Raw genomic sequence first — 24,250 nt, forward strand, 5'->3', positions numbered from 1 at the left:
TAAAAGACAAGTATTGGTATGTTCAGAGAGTATTACAAAATTATTTACATTTTTGGAATAATGTGGCTAGTGGCTACTGCTTTGGAACTGGTTGGACACAATAGTTGTAGTTGTGTGAGCCTAGTTCTTGGAAAGTATATAGCTGGGTATGTAACCCAGGAGCGGCCTGAGGCTGGCTGCGGCAGCTGGCACCCCAGCCAGAAGGCGCAATTGGCGCCCCCACCTTCACAGCCGTCAATGGCCGTGACGTCATCATCGGGTGCCTGGGCCGGCAGCACCCTAGACAAATTCCTAGTTTGCCTTGGCTCACTGGCCGTCCCTGATGTAACCTTGTGTATAATGGAAACCACTTGCAGGACTACACCTGTAGGTGTGTGTGTGTGTGTCTCCAGGACGGAATGTCATTGTCTCTGTTTTGGGGGCTAGGGAACAGTGTAGTTCTGTGTGTATCTCAAGGGAGGGCTGCTGGGGGTGAGTGTTGCTGTGAGTGTGTGCGTGTGGCTGGAGGGAGAGCTGCGGCGGTACGGGAGTGGGAGGCTGTGTAGGAAGAACTGCAGCTGTGTGCAGTGCTTAGCTCAGTTATTTCCCATCCCTGAAGCCTGCAGCAGCCAGCGGAGGGGCGGGGCCATCCGTGCAGAGCTTCTCTCCTCTCTGCCAGGATTGGCTGGCGTCTCCTCAGGGCGGGCCGGGATTGGCCGGCTCTGGCGGGGTAGCCGGACGGGATTGGCCTGGCCGGCTGGCGCTGAGGCCGCGGGGTGGGCGCTGGGGTGCCGGCCCGGCCTGGAGGCGGCGGGTGACACGGGACCGGGGAGGGGTAAGTGCCAGGCCCGGCCTGGGCGCGGGGCAGCCCCCACCAAGCGGCATCGCGGCTCGGGTCGGTTGGGTCCAGCGGCTCCGTGTCGCGGCCTGTCAAAGCGGCGGGGGGAGCCCCGGCCCGTCGCGCCCGGCCCTTGCTGGTTCTCCCGGCGGGGACTCTGGCCCTCGGCCGGGTCTCCGGCGGGGCAGCCTGGGCCGGAACCGCTCCCCGGGGACAGGCCCCCTCCCCCGGCCTTGGCAGCGGGTCTGGTCCGCGCCCCGCCAGGCTTGTGCAGGCCCAGGCGGGGGACGGGCCAGTGCTGCGGGCAGCGGTGGGCTGGGGGCTGGGGAAGGTCTGTGCATGGCCCAGGCGATCCGGGAGGGATGTGGCAGGCAGCGGGGCACTAGTGGCCCATTGAGTGGGCAGTAGGTAAGCGGGGGGCCTCGGCAGGCGTGGTTGGGAACAGGGGCCGTGGGTGGGCGCATTGTGTAATGGGTGCCGAGGCTTAGCCCCCATCCTGTAGGCTGCATGGCAAGTTCACAGCACTGGCAACGGCAGCGTTGGGCTTGCTGCAATAGTTGTGAATGTTTTAAAAAAAACCTGCTCGAGTCTTGGTATCTGAATGCTTGAGGAGAGGACTGGCACCTCTTTCGTTACCAGTTAAGCCCCGTGGGGCATTGGGTTGTCAAGTCTTGGTGACAGTCAGTGAACACATTAGGGCCTCCATTGTGCAGACTCTTCCCTATGTGCCAGGAATCACTTTACTCAAATGGTGCTGCTCTTGTAAATAACGTTAACTATAGAATCATAAACAAGTAGGGTTAGAAGGGGCCTTGAGTTCATCCAGTTATTTCTATACTTCCAGCATATCCTGGTGTCTGCAGAATTAGGGCCATAAGCACAAGCATATTCATAAATGTGAAGGATTATATAGTGTCTATATAAATCCAGGGGTGTAGGCCCACATTTTGAATACTGTGTGCAGATCTAGTTGTCCTATCTCAAAAATATATTGGAATGGAAAAAAGGACAGAAAAAGACAAAAATTATTAGTGAGGAAGAGTTTCCATTTGAGGAGAGATTGATAAGACTGGGACTTTTCAGGTTGAGAAAGAGATGATTAAGGGGAGATATGAAAAAGGTCTATAAAATCATAACTGGTATAGAGACATTAAATAAGGAAGTGTTATTTATTCTTCGCATAACACAAGAACTGAAGAGTCACCACATGAAATTAATAGGCTGCAGGTGTAAAACAAATAAAAGGAAGTATTTCTTCACACAATGCAGAGGCAACCAGTGGAAGTGTTGGCTAGAGGATGTTGTGAATACCAAGACTATGACAGGGTTCAGTGAAGAACTACATAAGTTCATGGAGAATGGTTCTATCAGTAACTGTTAACCAAGGTGAACAGAGATGCAAAAATGTTCTCTGAAGTATTGCAAGCCTCTTCGCTGGAAGGTGGGAATGGGTGATGGGGTGAATCATTTGATGCTTACCTGTTGTGTTAATTCCCCATGAAGCACCTAGTATTGGCCACTGTTAGAAGATCATATACTGACTAGATGGTCATTGGTTAGACTCATTATGGTTGTTTTTATGGTAATAGTCTGTATCCATGGTATCTAACCAGTTCTGAAGCAATAGCCATTATAGTGGCTACTGCTATAGCAAACTAGCCACACTCAACTGACCAAATAGCCACATTTGGCTAGTGGTTAGCTTGTTGGACACCCACAGGTCTATTCGTACTTATGTTATGCCTGTGCCAGGGGTGGCCAAACTGAGGCTTCTAAGCCACATGCCTCTCTTACTGTTGGGCTGTGACTACATTGGCATGATTTTGCGCAAAAACATGCTGCCTGTCTACACTGGCGAGGAGTTTTTGCGCAAGAACACTGACATTCTAATGTGCGAAATTAGTGCTTCTTGCACAAGAACTATGATGCTCCCACTCAGGAATAAGCCCTCTTGTGCAACTGTTTTTGCGCAAGAGGCCAGTGTAGACAGACAACATTAATTTCTTGCGCAAGAAAGCCTGATGGCTAAAATGGCCATCAGAGCTTTCTTGCGGAAGAGACCGTCTACACTGGCATGGATGCTCTTGCGCAAAAACACATCTCTTGTGTAGACACTCTCTTGCGCAAATACTTTAACGCAAGAACTCTTGCGTTAAAGAGTATTTGCGCAAGATCATGCCAGTGTAGACGTAGCCTTAAAGTTCAGTTCATGGAGTCCCTCACGGCCCGTCTTATTGTCCACTGGGGTGGAGGGGAAGCTCAGGACCTCTACATGCAGTGGGGTGGTGGAATAGGGGCTTCTCCCCAGTGGGAAGGACTTTTGTGGCTTTCTGCTCCATAAGGTGCACCTGCTGGGATTAGAATTTTACCAGAAACAGGGCATACCCTGGAACTGCAGACCCCTAAAAAATTTTGAATGGAAGTGTGGATTCTTTTGGAAATCTGAGACCTAGTTTGTGGTACTGGATACTCAAGGGTTCCCAGACCAGAGTTTGAAAATCATTGCTATGTTAGATCCACCTGCTTGCTCAACAGGAAGTAACTGGGTCTATTGGGGTGTCAGCAGGTAGACGAATACACAATTAACCGATAAATCTAGGCTTATCTGTTAATCCTTTTGACTACGTGCATCCTCTCCACCCTTGCTGCCTCTGTAATCTCGCCTTGCGGACTGGCTCCACGCTGCTGCTTCGGATACAGAGGCAGCAGCGCTGGGTGACGGGGCTTGCCAGGAGTGCACTGGCTGCCAGCACTGGTCCCAGGGACTATTGAATAGTTGTGTAACTGCTAAGAATTCATGTGGTTACACGACTATTCAGGTACACAATATCTAATACCCCTAGGGTCGGTGGAAGAATTTTTCCATTGATTTAGTGATGTCTGTATTGGTGCATACATTGGCTTAACTATGTCTTTCAGGGGTATGATTTTTTTTTTTTGTAGACTTCTGGGCGTAGGCTGTAGCTCTGACTCTAGGATCCTTCAGGGTGGGTCCAGCCTGAGCCCTGGGATCCTGCTCAGCAATGAAACAGACCTGGAGCCTGAGTCCCCTGAGCGTTGGTTGGCACAGGCTAGCTGCAGGTTTTTCTTGTCTGTATAAACATATCCTATTTATAGTGGAATTAAAGTTATTTTAAAATAAAAAACACTTCAAATGCTTAAGTTTATAATATTTAAAATTCATAATTTTAGACCAACTACCACTAAGTGTTTTAACAGACTTGAGTTGTACATTCTTGCAAATACACATTGCACAATCTCTGCATATTAATATTCTGAAAACAATGTTTCAGAAAATTCTAAATTGTCAACAGATTTAGTTTAGTATCCAGGTGATACTATATAATTCATATAGGAGCCAGGTCTCTCTCAGTTACTCACTTGCATGGGTTTAAGATGCAGCTCTGTGTGTTTAGTGGCTCTGCAGACACAACAATTTTCTGGTGTGGCTCTTGAACTGTTAGCAGTTTATATATACTTAGCCCTCAACTTTACTACCTTTGGGACTAAAACTGTGCTGCATGTGAATTTCTTTTGTTACGTTTGATAAAATTCTGTTTGATCGTCGGGAGCAGGGGGGTAATGGTGCCTTCCAGCAGCAAAGAGAACTTTGAGATTTTATTTTTATGCTCTGATGACTTTTTTAAAAATTCTGTACTTCATGGACTTGATATTCATATAAATTAGTGACATGATTGAAAAAATTATTTAATAATAAGCTCTGCAAATATTGATGCATCTGTAATGCAGTTCACCAAATACAAGCCATTTAGTTTATTGGATTGTACGTGTATATGCAGATTGAACCTCTCTAGTCGGGCACCCTCCGGAACCTGACTGACACCAAACCAGAGAATTTGCCGGACCACAAGAGGTCAGTGTTGTCTCGCAGTGTTATCAAAACTTCCACTGCTTACTGGGCTCTTTTAAGACATTTAGGGGTAAATAACAGTACAGAACATTGCAAGCCAGGTCTGGTGGCTGTAAATAAACTTTATGGGACTGGGGAAACTTGACCACACCCATAATCAGTGGACATATGGCTAGCTAAAATCATGCTGGACCAGAATAGTGCTGGACTAGAGAGGTTTGACCTGTATTTGAATCGGAGATTGTATAGAAGTTATTTTCCCTAATATTGCTAATGCACAATAAATATTAAAAATTAACACATGTTGCTCTGAAAGCAACAGTATCTCCACCTTACCAGTAGAGTGCTGCACAGATACAAACTTAAACCAGTGGATGCAGATAACAGTAGATGATAAATTGGTATCTATGGAACTGCAGGCCTCTCCTGGGAACTGCAGCGGTGAAAGGAGCAGAACATAGGGCTGCTGCTCCCAGGAGCCAGTTCCCCATGCTGACTGCTCTTCTGATGCAGCTGCACTGCACCCCACCCTGCCTGCTAGGGCTGGTACCGGGTTCACTAGCACGGTCTTGCACAGGAGACTCAGACAGCTGCTTGGAAAGGATGGGGGCAGGGCTGGACCCAGTACACCCGCGCCAGAGGATCTCGCTCTTGGGAGCCATGGCCACACGTTCTGCTCTTTTTGCCACTGCAGTTCCTAGGAGAGCCCTGCAATTCCACAGACAATGATTTATATCTGTGAAAATCCACATCCACAGGTTCAAATTTGTATCTGTGCAGGGCCCTGCTTTCCTCTCAGATCACCTTTCTATTTAACACACAGCATTTTTTTCTCAGTATAGACATCTGTAAAAATGTGTTTGACAAGGTCTACAGATTCCTCCCTCCCCCTTCCTGTATCGGAGGCAGCAAGGGGCTGGTGAAGCAGGAGCCAGTGCTCTGGGGTATCCAACTTAAAAGATGGCTCGATGGTGCCACCTGCCTCCACTTGTGTTGCTGCTTCAGAGAGGCAGCAGCATGGGGGGTGTCGGTACGCTGCCATGAAGCAGCTGTTGCCCACAGCAGACCCAGGCTGGCCGCAGGCAGAGGCTGCTTTTCAGCAGCAGCCCAGGTCTGCGGGGGATCTCAGAGGGGAGCTGGAAACCCCCTCCCCCATGATAGGGGCTGCTTTGGCCAGACAGGCAGCCCAGCTCAGTGTTGGCTCATGCCAGGTCTGGAATGTACAAGAGCCCCAGTGGATGACTCGAAGTCCCCCGCTGACCCCCAGACTCCATGCTGTACTGCCAATTTGAAATGCCACGTGGAGGCGGGGTCAGCTGAGGACTCGAGGGGGGGCTCTTGTACTTTTCAAAAAAGGATTGTGTAAGTCCCTATCAACTAGTTGAGTAGTCGATGGAAATTCCATCGATCACTCGACTAGTCAATTAACGGTTACTTAACATCCTTACCAGGGGAGTAAGGTGTTGCAGTTGGGGGACGACATCAGTGAGGGTTGTAGGGGTTTTTTTTTCTCACTTTTCTGTGGTCCCTGATTGATTTCTTTTTTTCTGAGAGTCAAGGTCCAAAAAAGGTTCCCCACCCCGCCATAAATAAAGACAATATTTAAACCTTTCGTGTTGGACATATTTTATTTTATTGAAAATGAAGCCTGGCCAAGAAGACCCCAATCTGACAGCATAAAACTATGCAAAAAGTCCCCATCTGGCTGCAGCATCCTGTACCTGGCCTTGATCCTGGAGCGGGCCCCACGCTCCAGCCCCCATCTGGCCACAGGGCAGGGCGTTTGGTGGTGGCACCTGTCCTGTTGTGGCCTGGGTGGGGGGAGAAGCCATGACCTAGCTGAGGTGATCCTGGCCCAGCCCCTTGCTTGGTCCATCCCTTGGGGCAGTACTCTGGCTGCTCCCGGGGTGCGTGGAGCGACTTGGGCCTACAGCTCTGCCTTCCCCAGGCAAATGCCCTATTCCCTAAGCCACTCAAGAACCCACTCCACCTCCTTACCTTCAGAGGGTCCCTTATCCTCCCTTCCTAATACAGAACTCAGCTCCATCGCTGGGACAACCAGTGTTGGCTGCCCCGGTGCTGCCTGAGTGGGATCTAGTTCATTGGAGATCCCACCTCATCTCCCTACCTTCAGCGGGTCCCTTATCCTGCCTTCCTAATACAAAAGCCAGCTTCATCCCTGAAGCAACCTGTGTTGGCTGTCCGGGACTCAAGCCCCCAACCCTGCTCTCCCCGGGTGCAGCAGCCCATCTCTGGCCAGGTAATGTAATCCAACTCCATCCTCCCCGTCCCGCTGGCACTCTTTCCCACCCCCATCACCCTGCCCTGCCTCCTTCCACACACTCCAAACCCCTGCTTTGACCCCCTCATATACTTCTACCCTGACTCCTGCACCCCCAGCAGCAGCAGAAGTCCCATTCAATAAAGTCTGCGACTACAGTGTTTCATTTATGCTATTACGAATCATCATACGAATTGTCAATAATATTAAATTGTATATTTTCAGTTATGCAAATAGGCATTCTTATACTGGCTCTTTGTTGACCACTTGTTCTGAATTTTGATGTAGTTGGGCACTTTGGTTTGAAAAGGTTGCCGACCCCTGTCCTAACTACACCATCATAAACCCTACAACTTGTGGAGGTGAATTTAAGTCCATATAGAAGAGCACTTATATCAACAGGTGCATGAGTACACTGACAAAATTAGTGTACATGAATTATCTTGTGTTGACCTAACTCTGTAGTGTCAACCAAGCCTATATTCACAGTTGATGGAGTTCAGAGGCAGTCTGCAAGGTGGTGTCCTTTCTGATTAAACTGTCATCTGGTGGTCTCTTTGGGGGAAGATAGTTTTCTCAAGGGCTCTTGCATGATGTAATGATGTCACCATCAGTAAGATATTTGTGCAATATAGTCACAATTTTAACCAAGATTTTAGGAAACTTCAGCTTTTGTATATTTTCCTGTGGCTAATGGACAATTTTGCCTGACGGATTCAAGCATCACTATGATACTGTTTTTGAACATGCTTTTTAGACTTTTTGCATAGTTTTATGCTGTCAGACAACTCTGTAGTATCATTTTCATGTGGAAGGTGCTCTGTTAACAATAATACTATACTTAGTAGACAACTTTTGGTTGGGAGTAACAATTCTGCTTGGGGTAGAAGCTGTTGTATCTTCTACAAAAAGACCTTGGTTGAGTAGAAAGGTGATGTTTGTGTTGTGGGTATCCTAATGGAAAATATTTGTGAAGTTGGTGAAAAAGCATGCAGAAAAGATTGTCTGATCTCTATGAAAGACCCACAGCTTCTGAGGATCATTTTTCTTTCTGTAGATACAGAAAGAACTTGGCCTCTGTTGAAACAAAGTGTTAGAGATAGTAGAGGAATACGTAGGCAAGAGGCTTGACACAGGGCCACCCTATTGGTGCACATTCCAAAATTCATGTAGGGTAGGTGGAATTGAGGGGTTTGTAGTGCTGGAGGGGACTCAGCGCTAGGGCAGAGGGGCTGGGTTGCAGGGAAGTGAGGTTTCTGGCTGGGGGTGTGGGTTCTGGGGTGGGAATGAAGATGGGGGGCTCCGCATTGGGGCAGAGAGTTGAGGTGTGGGGGTCTGAGAGTGCCCTCTGGGCATATGAGCTCTAAGGTGGGGCTGAGGATAACGGGTTTGGTGTGCAGGCTGTCCCGGGAATACAGCAGGGATAGAGGACTTTTCCCAGTTCCCTCCCCCTGCAGCGGTACCTGGAGTGTGGGGAGAGGGAGAGAGGCACCTCTTTCTCCACTATGGCAGTGCAGAGCTAAGTTGGGGCTGCGAGAGGGCAGCTTCATCATCCCTTATGGTAGGTCTGGGCTGGGGCCAATAGGGAGAGGCATTTTTTGTGCTGTCCTGGGACTGGAGGAGAGGCATCTCACCCGACCACAGTCCTAATTGCGTGTGCTGTGCTGAATAGCTGCTGTGCAGGTGCACAGCTAAACGAGAACTTAGGTCAAGGTTTTAGAAAATACAATTGAATCCATTAGATGAGTCACCCTGTCAGTAGGTTGATATATCTGTCATGTTTAGGGTGTGGGTTTGGTATTCTACAGTCCCACAGTCTCAAATACTCCCATGTTTCAAGCTTTGGTCCACACCATAGTCTCAGATACTGGGATAGCATAGCCTGGCAGCTAGAGTCATTAATGCAGCCCTCTTTCTCAGGACAGGATGGCCTAGCTGCCCATGGCAAAGCTCCTTGTGTCAAGGCAGCAGAGCCTAGTGGCCAGAGCCAATCGTCCAGGGTGAGGGGCCACCGCCTCAGAGGGACTGATGGTGGCAGGGATAGGGCTGGCTTCTCTACAGGGTCCCAACCCTCCTCAGCTACGAGAGTGGCACTAGCTCTTGCAGCACCAGTACCTGTCATACACCCACGTTAATTAGCTTCAGTTATGGGGCAGGATAACATTTTTAGACTCTAGATAAAACTTACTGCAGACTGATGGATAACAGAAGAAGATTACACAGATTGTACTTTATCCCCTAAACTCCTTGAAATTAAAAAAGGTGGTGTCCTTTCTGAAATGGAAAAAAAGAGTGTGTTGACCCCTGTATAACTTCCTTGAAAGGAGTGCAGTAAGACCATGTGAGTGGCATTTTCTGTTGTGTTGGAACACAAGAACTTAAATAAAATGAAGTTGTTTTTGTTCCTGATATTGCAGTAGCACCTAAGAGTCCCAGTTTCCTAAGAAAGGGATAGAAAGGGATAGAAAATAAGACCCAGAATATCTTACTGCCCCTGTATAAAACTATGGTACGCCCACATCTTGAATACTTGTACAGATGTGGTCTCCTCACCTCAAAAAAGATATTTTGGCCTTGGAAAGGGTTCAAAAAAGGGCAACTAAAATGATTAGGGGTTTGGAATGGGTCCCATATGAGGAGAGGTTAAAGCAACTGGGACTTTTCAGTTTAGAAAAGAGGAGACTGAGGGGGGATATGACAGAAGTATATAAAATCATGAGTGGTGTGGAGAGGGCAGATAAAGAAAAGTTATTTATTAGTTCCCATAATAGAAGAACTAGAGGACACCAAATGAACTTAATGGGTAGCAGGTTTAAAACTAATAAAAGAAAGTTCTTCTTCACACTGTGTGTAGTCAGCCTGTGGAACTCCTTGCCAGAGGAGGCTGTGAAGGCTAGGACTATAACAGAGTTTAAAGAGAAGTTAGATAAAGTCATGGAGGTTAGGTCCATAAAAGGCTATTAGCCAGGGGATAGAAGTGGTGTCCCTGGCCTCTGTTTGTCAGAGGCAGGAGAAGGATGGCAGGAGACAAATTGCTGATCGTTGTCTTTGGTCCACCATCTCTGGGGCACCTGGTGCTGGCCACTGTCGGCAGACAGACTACTGGGCTAGATGGACCTTTGGTCTGACCCAGAACGGCCGTTCTTATGTTCAGTTGTTCACCAGAGCCCTGTTGTGCTAGAGATTATATAGTTTGGGCTACAGTTGCCCACAGTGCTGGGTGTGACTGCTGACACCTCCAGGAGGGGGTAAGAATGGAGTGCTGGGCAATGCCAGAGGGCAGTGACCTGAAAAGGGTGCCGTGGTTGAGGTGGCACTATGGGTCCAGATAGTGGCGGTAGTGGAGAATGATGGGCAAGATGCTGTCCAGAAGATGGCGTTCTCCAATTGACAGAACTAATTCCCAGTGTGACCAGTAGGAAGTGCCACGCTGGTGAGTCAGTGCAGTTATAGGGAGACATATGATAGGTTGTCTGTTAATTGTACTCCTCCAGACTTCTTGACCCAAATTAGCTCAGGAGAAAATATCAGTCAGGAGTCCAGTATATTTGAGGAAAATATACTATACTTGTTTCTTGAGATCGGTAATAAATCCCAAATCTATAAATAGTAATGTAATAATTATGCTTCTCAAAATTTACTGCAAAACCAAAACAATTTTTTTAATGTTACAGTATAAGGCAGATTTTTACAATTCCAAATGCTACCAGAGTTAATAGATGTGAGACTGAATTAATGGTCTAATCTTCAGAGATTAGTTTAGCAAACAGCTTAGGGGAACCTGCTGGCCTACAATATAAGACTAGATGAATAGTAATTTAACACAAGGGTTTTAAAGGCATTTTAAAAATAGCAGAGTAAGAACTACCCTGTAGTTCTTTGTGAAGTACATGTGCCTATGTAGTTTCAAACTTCTTAAGGTGGTTTTATTATTTTTTTAAAATAGCATTTCTTAGTAAATACATTTTCTAGGAGCAACTTGGAGGAGAAAGTTGCCTTCTTCGTATAAAATTGAAATAATTGTGATACCTTTTCTTGCATTTATATTAAGACATTTATTTATTTATTTCAAAAGTCACAGGAAATATACCTGTCATCTTCCAAGAGAAAGTATGGCATACTCTTTATGGTAGAATAGTGCTTACAAGGTGGAAGAGAACTGAAGAATTAAAGCTAAACTGTGTCCTTATTTTCCACTTAGAAACCAGAGCAGTAGAGGTTCACAACTCATATATAAGTGCATAGAAAGATTGTCACCATGGGGGAGAAGTGCTTGCTTATATTGGCAAATGAATCTGAAGAGCAGTACCATTCTAACTTTCATACTGTTTTAATAACCATGATAGTGGATCTTTTGTTTTCTAATACTGCTTTTGAAAGAAGAATTCTAGACATAGTGGAAGTGGAGGAGTTACTCTGTCCACAGGAATAATTGCAGATGAACAAAATTATGAATCTGATGTCAGAATATAAACCCTCTATGGTCTACATAAATTCTTATTGACATTTATGAGAGTCAAGACTTCTTGTTAGTATGGGAAATTCATCTGAGTTTCTCATGCATAGGCTTATCTAAAATATATTTGAGAAGGATTAAAGATATTTGTGAGATGAAGAAAGTCCTTTGATAATAGTTTAATGTCTATAAGGACAAAACTGATCTTCCAAAAGTTACTGTTTTGTGGGTAGGAAGGAAAGTGTCACAGCCTGGAGGTGCAATAAAGACCAGTAAGGGGCTGTGTCACCATTTGTCCTGCAGCCCTGAGTGCCTTATAATGTTTTACTGCTGTAGCTTCCAGCCTGCTTTCAAATGAAACTATATCTAGAAGAATAAAACTCAGTCTAACAAGGTACTGCCTTTTTTTAAGATGGTTTCTCTCAACAATCTTTCTTCCCAGCCTTGGCTGACTTTCACTTTAGTCAGGACAAAAGTACAAAGATTCTGGTTCCTTTTATCTTCCTAGGTGAATGATGTTTCTTTAAGCAGGTTTCCCACCTATATGCAGTTCTCAGAGACTTCTGGCTTCCCCCTACTCCTCTGTTTAGTTGAAGGACCCCTCTTTCTCAGCTTGCCAGGGCTGTTTACTTGTCTAATGATGGGTGTCGAAGATGACTTCTGCCTTTGCTTAGATCTTCCTAAGTCCAATAATTGTGTTTCAAGATGCTGGATAACCTTATGAGATTTTTCCCCTTTGTGTGGGCTTCCCACCCCTCTCTATGTAAATTGGGTTTCCATTGTTTTGATTCCTCCATGCTTCATTTTCAGAGGAGACCGGTGAATAGTTGTGGTGATCCCTTGTTTGTGGGAGAGACCTATTTTCCATTTGTTTAGACACAGAGGTATAAAGTCTAATATCTGAATATTCATAATTCCATGTAGAGTATTAATACATACATTTTTCCAGCGTGGGGTGCCAGGTGGGAGTTGGTCCTCAAGGGAAGCCAGTTTATAAACTGGCTCCCTGTCGTCCTGCACTGCTGCCTCTGATACAGAGGCAGGAGCACAGGGTGGCAGCATCCCCTGTACAGGGGAGGGGCTGAGCTCCCGGATCCAGTACGAGCAAGAACTGAGCCGGGCTGCCTGTCCACCTGGCTCATAATTCACTTTAAATACAGAGCCACAGCGGGAGTAGGTCTAGGACCCGAAGCGAGTCAGGACTTAGTTGGGCTGCTGGTCAGCTTGCTAAAAATTTACTGGCAGGTGGTGGAGGAAATGCATGTAGTCTATAGCATTAACCTATAAGCTTTACCTTAGTAGTTAATGGATTAATTGACTATACTATTACATCCGTAACAGATACTATAAAATGTTTCTCTATCAGTTCCCCTTGAGAGAAAATATGTGACTTTGTGGTGGGAGGAGCAAGTCTAAGTGTGTAATTTAAGATCTGATTACAACATCTAAACCAACCTTCCCTGTGCCCATTTCTTTCTTCAGACCTTGCTGCAGAAAGATGGCAGAGGCCTGTTGTAGGCATGGGGAGTGAAAGATAGTGGGAGGGAAATATGACCAACCTGTAATTCATGTTTTTGCTTGAATTCTGAAGGCATCTCCCATCATGTTTTGTATGCGATACAGCCTTTTGCAACTCATCTTCATTGTAGAAGGATAACTCTGTTCAGGCCTTTTGACAGAGATGGAGTAAATGGCTTAGTCTCACAAAATCTTTATCACTTCTGTTGAGATTGTAGGCTATTTATCTCTTTGGTGACACTGATTGAAACTGCACAACAATATAATTTCTTAAAACAAGATCTGTTCAAAACAGAAAATGAATTTAAAACAAATTTCGCATATCTAGAGCTACCCTTTTTATAAACTGAACAAGATTATGCCTTCTTAATGTAGGTAAGGGAATAAATCAGATTGTCTTCTAAGAGCAAGTCCTGTCTTTAACCTGCTGTATGAAAGTTCTTTCCCCATGTTCAGATTTTTTTCCATCCCAAAGTCGGGTTACTTGTATGCTAATGACTTTCCCTATTTCTGAGCCAAAGTAGAGCACAGGAGATCTCAAACAGGTTTGTGAGGTTGTTATGAGGAAGACTACAAACTGTCAGCTTCCACCCCAAGCCCTGCTTCACCTTCAGCATTTCTAATAATGTTAAATACTTTTTAAAAAGTGTTTCTAATGTATTTATCACATTCAGAGGCTTGCTATGTGAAAGGGGTCACTAGCACAAAAGTTTGAGAACCACTGGCTATAGCACTTTACAGCTTGTTCTGAAAATATCTACCTGACCCATCAAGTTGATTGCTTTTTGGTGAGCATTTATGTTGGTTTTCAAGGAAGATAGTTTCATTTGCCTGGGTGAAGCTGTTTGTGGGAGCTTCTCTATGGTTAAAAGACTGTGCTACTATAAGCCTCAGTGTTGATTATACTACACTGATGGAAGGGATTCTACTTTCAGCATAGGTAATCTGCCCTTCCAAGAGGTAGCAGCTAGGTGGATGTAAGAATTCTTCCATCAAGATAGTGTTGTCTATGCAGGGATTTAAATCAGCTTAGTTATGCAACTCAGGGATGTTCATATTTCTGACTGAAGTAGTTAAGCCAAACTTATTTTCTGGTGTAGATCAGGTCAGGGTCTAAAACTTGCCTTCTTGGATATGAAATATTAATTTACTGATTATAATCTCTCAACACAAACTGTTACAATGGAAGAAATGTGTCTTTAATTGTTAAATAATGTGGTATTACCTAGAAGCTCTGACTGCAATCCTAGTTCCCATTTTGCTAGGCATTATACTAACAGGTAGTGAGAGATGATCGCTACCTCAAACAGTTTAGTCTAAATACAAAAGACAGGCAGATGGGTGGGGGTGTGTGTGTGTGTGTGTGTGTGTGTGTACACATACACGTACACATGTGTACACACAGAGAAAGGGAAGTGACTTGTTCAAAATCACAAAAGAAGACCGTGACAGAGCCAGGAATAGAATATACGTCTCCTGAGTCCTAGTTCAGTATATCAGTAAGTACTAGCTGGAGTTACCCGGCGTTGCTCGGGAAACTGGAGGAACAAAATGTAGAAAAACAGTAGTCCATTATCTTTTTTTGAACGGTAGAAAAGTTGCACTGATTTTTATAGGGATTAAAATATAGGTCTGCGTCATCCCTGGAGGGGGGGGAGCAACCTCGGGTGGAGGGGAGGTTACACGTGGGAGGGGCGCCCCAGCTCACGCCCGGGGCTGCAGGTGCTGCGGGGGGCAGGCAGGTGCCCAAGCTGTTGTGCGCGTGGGGGTCTGGGCACTGTGTGCCAATGCAGGGGAGAGGGGGAAAGAGCGTCACTTATGTAACCTCGCAGGCAGGAAGGGGCAAGTCCTGGATGGCGCTGGGGGCTGCAGGTGGCGGGCACGGAACCTAGGGTGGGTGGGGCGGCTCGCGCAGCGTGGCTGGTTACTTCTTTATTTTTACAGCTTGAGCTCGGGCCCAATCGGGTCCAAAAGTACCTTAAAATCTTTTCCTGGATGAAAGGTTATCCCATGCAACGTTTGGTCACGGTAGCTCTTATAGTGTCCAAGTTATTAGAGCACAAACATACAAACATTCTCCTTTATATATTTGATATATAACATCATCATACTATGTGCTGTTATGTAGATTTTAAAAAGACAAAGTTCCTTTTCCAGAGAGCTAAGTGTTGTTTAATTTTTTATTATAGCAGACGTAGGAATGATAGGGAAAAGAGAGAGGACAATTAAAAACACATCATCTTACATACAGGAGTCTTATTTTTTATTTTTTTTTTTTAGGTAAAATGCATCCATCACTTCAGTCCCCATTTATTATCTAACTTTCAGTTGCAAAAGCAACATGCAAGGAATTACTAGTTGAGCACACTTTAGTTAAGTTTTAATCTTTTGTTTATAAAAGAATTCTTCTGTCAGAATTGGAGTAAGGAGCAAAGCACCAAAAACTTAGCTAGTGTTTGAGAGCAGTTATGGCTGCCCCCAAATTAGCAAATTGTACAGCTCCTCTGTGGTGACTGCTGGGCAGCCCACTCTGCATTTTTTTTCTTTTTTAGAATTTTTTATAACATGTAGACTGGTTTTCTGATAACCAAAACCAGTCTATATTTAGACATCATAATTATTGTATATGCACAGTAGTTACTTCTGAAAGCTCTCAGTACTTCAATTATTTAATCGCCTTTCTTTTCCTGAATAATAGAACAGGTTTAGTCTAAAATGTTTCACTTTCTAATCTGAGTAATTTTGCTTTATAAATGCAAAAATCCTACAGAATATTTTTGCACTTACTGACTCTACCAGCTTTTAAGAAGCAAGAGGTTTTTTTTATATACACTGAAGTTGAAAATTTGTATATGCAGTTCTCTTCCCGGAGCTATTAAAGATGTATTGTAAGTCTCTCTGGTGATTATTTTGGGACAAATTTAGGATTATACAAAAGTTCAATTATTTTGCAGTTCACTTAGATAAAAAGTGCATGACTGCCAAATGAATTAATCATAGGGGAGAAAAACTGTAATGATCAGTGATTGTGAATTTGTACTTTGGGGTTAAAATGTGCGGTAGGAAAGCAGTGAGATGAATGTAATGTTCATGTATTTAATAACACTGACGATAAATGCTGAGCTCACGTAACTTGATTGCATCACATATATAGACCATAGGTTGAACCTCTCCAGTCTGGCACCCTTGGGACCTGAACGGTGCCAAGTCAGAGAATTTGACAGACCATGAGAAATCAATATTGTCTAGTAGCATTATTAACACTTCTATTATTTACTGGGCTCTTAGAAGACATTTACAGGTAAATTAGAGCTAAATAACAGCAAAGAAGACTGGAAGCTAGGGCTGGTGTGTGTAAACAAATTTTATGGGACCGTGGGAAACTTGACCCAACTATGATAAGTGGACATCAGGCTAACTAAAATCATGATGGACCACAGATGTTGCTGGAGTAGAGAGATTTAGCCTATATTTATCTTGAATTGTGTTAGACATTCTAGAAATGTAATGCGACAGTGTTTATAAGGGTACTGATAATCTGATATTGGAGCATTTCTATGTTTTTTTAAGTTCTTTTTGTCACTTGGTACTAAAAATCTCTGTTCATCAAAATGGAGTTTCACCTGCTAAGAAGAGGAAAAGGAAATGTGTTAATGTAATCTGGTAGGATATTGGATTATAGAAATATTTTTTTCTGAAAGTGTAAATAGGGGAAACTTGTATTACAATAATCTTCTTTGACAGGAAGGGAAAAAAAATAACCTTTTCTGGACAAACCATTTCAGGGAAAATGTGGTTCCTGCCTATTAGCAAGGAAGCAAGTTTTCTCTACTTTTACACTTCAACTTCTTTTCTTTTGTGCTAATAAAACTCCTTTAAACCAAAACTCCTTTTATTTTGTGTTAACAAAAGTCTAATAATGGACTTTTTAGGAGGCGTTCTTTCCTATTACTGAAAAGCATTTAATGGCAAACCCTGTATTATGAGCCTTACCCAGAGCCACAGAAATTTATGAGAATCTTGCCATTGACTTCACTGGCTTCTGGATCAGGCGTTGTATATTTCTGGAGAAGATGCAGACAAGTCCCCAAACATGGTTTGTCCCACAGATTTCCTGTTCCTTTTGACAGGGCATCAGTGGATTTGTTGGTGTAATGCGTATGAAGTAACAAACCCCCACTGTGTGGCCAGGCAAAAGGGTACTTACGAAATGTACTGCAAACTAACTCAGCAACAGTGTCATGTCCAATGAAACTGACCAAATGGAAATATCCCATGAAGCATGAAACCTACAGTGGAGAGGGGCAATATTGTGGAGTTACAAATAAAAAAGATTAGTTTATAATGGTCATAGTATGTGTTTCGTCAAAATTCTAAATTTCTGTTTTATGCCAAAAATACATACGATAATCTTTCTTGTACCTATGTTTGAAAATGAAATTGTTATCCTTAGTAACCCAGACTGTCAAGAATTAACAAAACGAAGTACCCATAACCTTTCTTGCACCAATACTGCTGTTGAAATTACAGCTAAAATAATTCCTAGAAAGAACATGCATTTAATTGATATTAGTAATGACAAGGCCTAAGTGGAACAAACATGAATAAGTTATTAGATAGAGCAGATGAAGTATTAGCAAGACTTTTGTGAATGAAAATTGGATTAAAAAGAATTGTCCAAGGTAGTGTGATAATGATGATTGTTTGTGTTGTATGGCAGGAAGGATTATAATATAGTCACCATATCAAGAAATACGAAAAAATAAGCCTCAATTGAGTAATACTATACCTATTTTTTTTCAACCACAATTGTCAACTGTATAAACCATCCCAAGTTATGGATAGGTACACACCAGCAGAATAAAAGATTAGAAAGCACCAACATATTCATGTTTTCATCCAGTGGCAACAACCAGTTAAAAACAGTTTACCAACCACTAGAAACTCCATTTAAAAATGAAATACCACTATCAATGTTTGTCCACTAATGTATATAATTGTGTTGCATGTAAAGCTGATACATTGCAGTATATTTCCCATTAACCCTATACCAATAAAGTGTAAGATTATAGTAGAAGATGTATTAAGTGCTGCTAATCTGGAAACTGACAATGCTCTGGAAAATATGCTGAAATGTCTTAGTTAATATCACAATATGCCCGATAACATTTTTTGGGATTCTGTAATAACTTCAAGATGCTATGGTAATACATTGACAGGTATTAATGAGAATAAGGGAAATTTAAGCGGGTAGCCAGTGAGAAATGGGGCACCCATAAATTAGTGGTATAGAAATTGGAATAAGGAAAACTGGTTAAAATCCTAACTCATATGCATGAACCTTAGCAGGCATAAGCATAACTCAGAGTAAAAATATGTTGCCTGGCTAGCGTAATGATGGAGGAGGAATGTACAGAGAGCCTCAGGATGACCGTGAGATAAGACAACTAACCTTTCAGGGTCCCATAGCAGACGATATGAAATGTGAGCTATAAGTGGTTGGTGCCAATTGTAGGAGTAAACATTTTGCACTCTCTCTGTTTACTCTTGTATTGTAGTACTTGTGGAATTGTTTACCTGAGTAATGGATTTGTTAGTAAATGGACTTGTGATGTACTGCAATTTGTTGTGCTTCTAGGATTTGTTATTCTAATGATACTGATGATGATATTCCTGATTCTGTAGCTCTGGGAAGACCAAATGTTTATTGATGACTATGATCTAAAAGATTGGTAACTTATTAATTAATATCAATCTGTTGTTAAAGCTACACTAGAGTCTATCAGTTAATGCAGTCTGACTCTTCCTCTGAGAATGAGCCTGTCACAGAATGTCTTATTTGATATTCCATGGTCAGAGACGAGGGAATATTTCTTTCCATTTCCCTAGAATGCACTAGGGATGTGAACGACTATTGGATAAGCAAATGCTTATTCAATAATTGAGACATGAATCACTCCTTTCCTCCCCTGCTGCCTCTATCAGAAAGAGGCAGCAAGGTGGAGGTGGAGGGGAAAAGAAAGGGTGCTTCAAAGTGGCACGCTGCGTGGGGCCTGCGAGCAATGGGGGAATGTTGAATCCCCCACTGGCTCTGTGCTCCCTGCAGTGCTTTTGCCTTTGAAGTGCAACAACAGCTCTGGGGCCGTGGGCCTTTATCAACTAATCGAATAGTCTCTGCATGTTGCATCAACTATTCAGTTAGCTGATTAATCTAAATTCAACATCCCTAGAATGTACAGTTTGCACTCCAGAGCCCAGGAAGTGGCCCCCGGGCCATATTTTGCCCAGGCCTGATGTAATCCCTAGAAGAGGCCCATCACAGAGCAGAATTAAGGCATATTAAGAGAAAAGTATAGGGAAGTTGGCTCTTTGCACTGTTCATGCTGCACATCACTAGATAAACAGAGGACCCCAGCTTCCATGACTTCTGATTTAGTACCTTCCCTGAATGCTAAAGTCACTTCAGCTCTGAAAAATAGGCAGAGGAAATTATCCTGAATATCTGTCTCTGTCTTCAGGAATTCTCATAAAACTCATGAAACTTGATATGAGTTTAACGTAGATTAAAGTATATGTAAGTTGAAATACTGCTCCAAAGTGAGACTAGGTCACTCCTAATGGCTCTCCGTTAATGAAGCATAAATAATGTCTTCAGTAATGAAGCATAAATAATAAAATGATTCCTTATTTAAATAGTTTATTTAATATGTTGTTTGCTTTATATAACTTGTCAGAAAAAGCACAGGTAACAAGATCCAAACTCAATAATGCCTTTCTTAAAGATGATGTTCAAACACAAGAGCAGTCCTTAAATTGAAAGAAAATCTCCCAGTGTCTTCCAAATTTATATCTTTCCCAACCTGACCTGAATAGTATATTATATTTATCAATCTGTAATTGATGCTCAACCTGGTTTTTCTTTAAGGCGCTTTATAGATGCGTTGTAACAAAGTTCCTAATTTATATGAAATTATTCCATTAATATTTACTTTGCATGCGCTGTGTGTGTGTGTTCAACGTAAATTTTATTAAAAGTTTGACTTTTAATACTGAAAACAATAGAATCATTTTTTCCACAGAAAAACTTCTAGTACCTAGATTACACTTTAAAATCAATAGTTCGTTTTTGAGAATATTGACATATCTACAGCTTTTAGTAGAAGCTGTAGTCCTTAGTTTATAATAGTCGTTCTATATTCATTTCTTCAAATAAAAGTTTTAAAGGGTGATATCTTAGTTGAGAGAAGCACCAGGAAAAAATATAATTTTTCTTTTTTTTTTCGTCTCTCCACATTTTTCCTAAGTGCAGCCTCTGGCTTCATCGTGCTTGGGGGAAAAAAGAATTGCCTCCTTTGGTGTAATTGGGTTGGCAAAATTTTACACACATCAGCAACTATGCGGGTTTTTATGAAAGAGGTAAAAACACCAGCATTCAATCTTCTCAATATTTATGCTACTACCTATGCATTTGTACCATTCCTGACTGACGTTATAGAGGTACTAACTTTGGTAGTGGAAAAACTGCTTGAGTGCATATGTTTTCTCCCTGGTATCAGTGGCATTGTATGTTTAAACAAACAACTTTATGCTGCTTGTGTTCACTGAACTAAGCATGATTTTTAAACAAGCTTGAAAAAAATAAAACTTCCATTTGAACTACAAAAATATTTACTGTTTGTGAATGTGAGCTCTCAGAAACACTAATCTCCTTCTCATCCTTGCCCCATTGACATTTTATTGACTTTCAAGATTACAAAAGCTAGTGTTAATTGACTAACCAGCCAAGTTAAAGATGACCTATGGACTAGAAAAATTGCTTACGTTGACCCTCAAAGAAAGCGTTGAACCTCTGAAGTACTAGACTTTTAATTACGTTAATTGAGGAAATTACTGAATGCCAGCACTTCTACCACAGGCAGACTGCATCTGAAATTAACATTGCACCAGAAACTTTTGTATTATCTACTATATCAGCATTTTTCCTATGCCTTCAACTGTATCTTCTTGGTAAAGTCAGTAGGACTCATTTAGCATTGCTCTTGTTAACCATACTAAGATATCACATAGATTATTACCTTGCATGGCTGTGCTTAGTGAAGTTACCTAAAGCAAAGAATCCATTACTACCCTGTAATGTTTATTGTAGAAAATGTGGTTTGGCTACTGATATTTTTCCCAAACCAGAGAGTAACTAACTTTTGTGTTGTTACAGTTAAAAATAAGCCCAACAGTATTTGAGCTTGTGGTAAAACTTCTTTGAGTGGGTTGTGCAGTGTTCAGTTTTGCCCTTTGACAGTGGTTGTCTGACCTCGCTCATGCAAGTAAATTTTTTTTTCTCTTTGAGGCAATTCTTAAATCAGCACTTAAGAAATACTGGATGTGCACTTCGGTTGTTCTTAACATTTTTCTTAATTCTAATTGTGTAGCATATATTACACCTTTATGACAAAATGTTAAGTTAACTGACACTTTTATATAAACTTTTCTTCTGATTAGTGTGCTACTGTAACTTCTGAACCCTTTTTTATCTACATTAAATAAATGTAGACTGTTCTTTCAGCAAAGCTGTTTCATGTTTTCTTCTGAAAAATAAGTAAAGGTTGGACTTTTCTAGTTCGGCACTCTCTGGTCTGACAATATCCAAGGCCTGGCATGATTTTAGTTAGCCAGATGTCCAATTATCATGGATGTGGCCAAGTTTCCCACAGTCTATAAAATTTGTGTACAACCACCAGTCCTGGCTCTAAGGGTACATTTACACAGCAGTGTTATTCCAGAATAACTATAGTTATTCTGAAATGACATAGTCTGTGTCTACACTACAAGCATTTATTTTGGTATAATGTCAAGCTGGAGGACATCTTACTCTGTTGTAACCCTCATTTTACGAGAAGTAAGGGAAGTCGGAGGAATAGTGTTCTTTCTTGGACTTCCTGCTGTGTAGACCGTGCCAAAAGCTAAAATAAGCTATTTCGACTTGAGCTGTGTCAACTGCATAGCTTAAGTTGTTTAGCTTATTTTGACTTTAGCTGTGTAGACATGTCGTAAGTGTTCTGTGCTTGTATTTAGCTCTGTTTTCCCTCCATAAGTCCTCTAAGTGCCCAGGAACCAGTGAAATAATGCAGCTACACAATATTGACCTTTTATGGTTCAGCCAATTCTCTGATTCAGCACCAGTCAGGTCTCGAGGGTGCTGGACTAGAGAGGTTCAACCTGTATATGTTCTAAATAAGTCTGAATTAAAGCGGTCTTTGGTGCTTCCATCCATTCTGAAGATAACAAGTTCCCTCCCCACTTTCCCGTGCCTTAAATATTTATTTCTCCTTATTGACTTATGAGCAACAACATTACCCTAATATATACTCCTATTTTAATTTATAAGATTGATAATGTGGAAAAATTTAAACGGATAAATAAAGTTTTAAAGGAAAAATTCACAGAAAAATAATCTTTTGGAACATGTACAGTTGAAAAGAGTTTCCTGGGCTCTGCAGTGCTTTGGGTGTCTTATCAAATAATCACCCTCTGATTTTTATGGTGCTGAGCATTCTAGATGGAGGCATTCATGTCATACAGAGATATGAAAAGGCTGAGGAATGATAGTTTTACAGTAATTTTTTCTCTATTCCCTATTTCTAATTCCTGATTTTCTTTTGAACTACACTAGAGATTAATTTGGCCTAGTATTAGTTTTTTAAGCTTTTATTTACTGCAGAGTCTCTTTTTTCCTGACAGACTCTAATCAATAAATATTATTTAAAATAAGGAGAAAAGTCTGATTAAGTATAGTTTTATATGCCATTAGCATCAAAAGAACTAAAATGTAAGTTGTTAGTCTTGACTGATTACCATATATTTAATCATAAGCCAATTTTTTTGGTAAAAAATGACGCTGTAAAGACACATCTGCTTATGTCATTGCATTTTACTATTTTTTTTAACTTTAAGGGAGGTAGTGAGTTCCTAGCCCAGCAGGGCAAACCACTGGTGTGCCGGGACGTTTTAGTACCTGGAGTGTCTGCAGGCACAGAGCAGCTCAACTCCCAGTGAGTGCCATTGACTATTCGTAGCCAATGGGAAGTGGCGCGGGCGAAGGGATGTGCTGGCTACCACTTCCTGACGCTCCGGCTGGCCAGACATGGTGAATCACAGAGAATGAGAGCTGCAGCACTGCATGCCTGCAGATGCTCCAGGTAAACAAAATGTTCCGATATGCCAGTGGCTTGTTCTGACAAGCTGAGACTGGAAGTTTGCAAACTGTCAGTATAGAGTTGGCTTATGAAGGGTCATTGTGATTTTACAGGTTTTTTTTTAACTTGGGGAAGGGGCAGAGGTTGGCATATGAACGAATGGGCTTATGATTGTGTGTATATGGGTGAATATATACATAGATTAAAAAAAAAAATCTTCATGACCATGCACCTGAACATTTTAAAGAGGAAAAGTGGGAAATTTATAGTGGAAAATGATTGCTTACTCAAAGAAATCTACCTTGCATCAAAGCGTGGAGGGGAGGGAATGGATTTTGTTTTCTCATCACTTTTATCTAATGGATTCAGTTTTTCCTGCTTTATCTCTTGTAGCAATGGGTCAAGAAGCTGGCAAACCTTCCTGGCCCAAACCAGCAGGAGGATATCAGACCATTACAGGGAGAAGATATGGAAGGAGACATGCGTACGTCAGTTTTAGACCATCTTTGATGAATCAAGACAGCAATTCAAGCCAACAGAATGGAGAATGTGAAGGATTAGAATTAGACGATGTTCAAAAAGAGAAGTCCTTATGTGCGTGCTCTGTAATTTCAAACAGAGACATTTTCCTTTTGGCGGGAAGGGAGGTATAAATGTAGAGAATGTTTTATTTAATTCATATGTTCTTAAGCAAAAAACTTAATATTGAAGTTTAATGAGAAGTGGTATTTATCTTGAAATGTTTAAATTTAATTGAGAAAATAAAGTACCATAACGAGAGGTTTAATAAAATCTTATAAAATATGTAATTGAAACCTTAAATAAGTCACAGAAATTTTACCATATTTACTAATTTTACCATATTCTTTAATTCCCATGTAAGAGGAAAATACCTAGTGTTTATATGCTGCCTCAAATAGAACTAGAAAACAAAACAAATGAGCCAAATTGTTACATCATGTAAGTCAGTTGACTGAGCAGAGTTACACCCGAAAATGATTTGACAATGTATGAGTATTTAGAAGAAAAATGAGGGAGAAAAAGAAATATTGAAATAGCAAATGGTCATTATTTTCCCTTTGTTCCCATGAATATTCAGTTTTTCTTTGTATGCTAA

At 42.1% G+C, this 24,250-nt stretch overlaps 1 protein-coding gene across 10 annotated transcripts in view; it reads left to right on the forward strand.

Moving 5' to 3' along the window:
* The first annotated feature begins 741 nt into the window (after window positions 1–741).
* The window catches only part of PJA2 (praja ring finger ubiquitin ligase 2), a 74,749-nt gene continuing 51,240 nt past the window's right edge, over window positions 742–24,250 (forward strand). The window contains exons 1-3 of one of the 10 annotated variants that reach the window (XM_075932038.2): window positions 758–814; window positions 22,892–23,136; window positions 23,527–23,617. In XM_075932038.2, the coding sequence (XP_075788153.2) occupies window positions 23,128–23,136; window positions 23,527–23,617 (100 nt within the window). In that variant the 5' untranslated portion in view covers window positions 758–814; window positions 22,892–23,127. Of the gene's footprint in view, window positions 815–4,451; window positions 4,692–20,224; window positions 20,360–22,891; window positions 23,137–23,526; window positions 23,781–24,250 lie in introns of those variants that run through there. The other 9 variants (XM_075932035.2, XM_075932036.2, XM_089779300.1 and 6 more) reach the window with 9 other exon arrangements.

The sequence above is a fragment of the Pelodiscus sinensis genome, chromosome 6 (genome assembly GCF_052426305.1).
Source record: "Pelodiscus sinensis isolate ZL-2025 chromosome 6, ASM5242630v1, whole genome shotgun sequence".
Taxonomy (NCBI): domain Eukaryota; kingdom Metazoa; phylum Chordata; order Testudines; family Trionychidae; genus Pelodiscus; species Pelodiscus sinensis.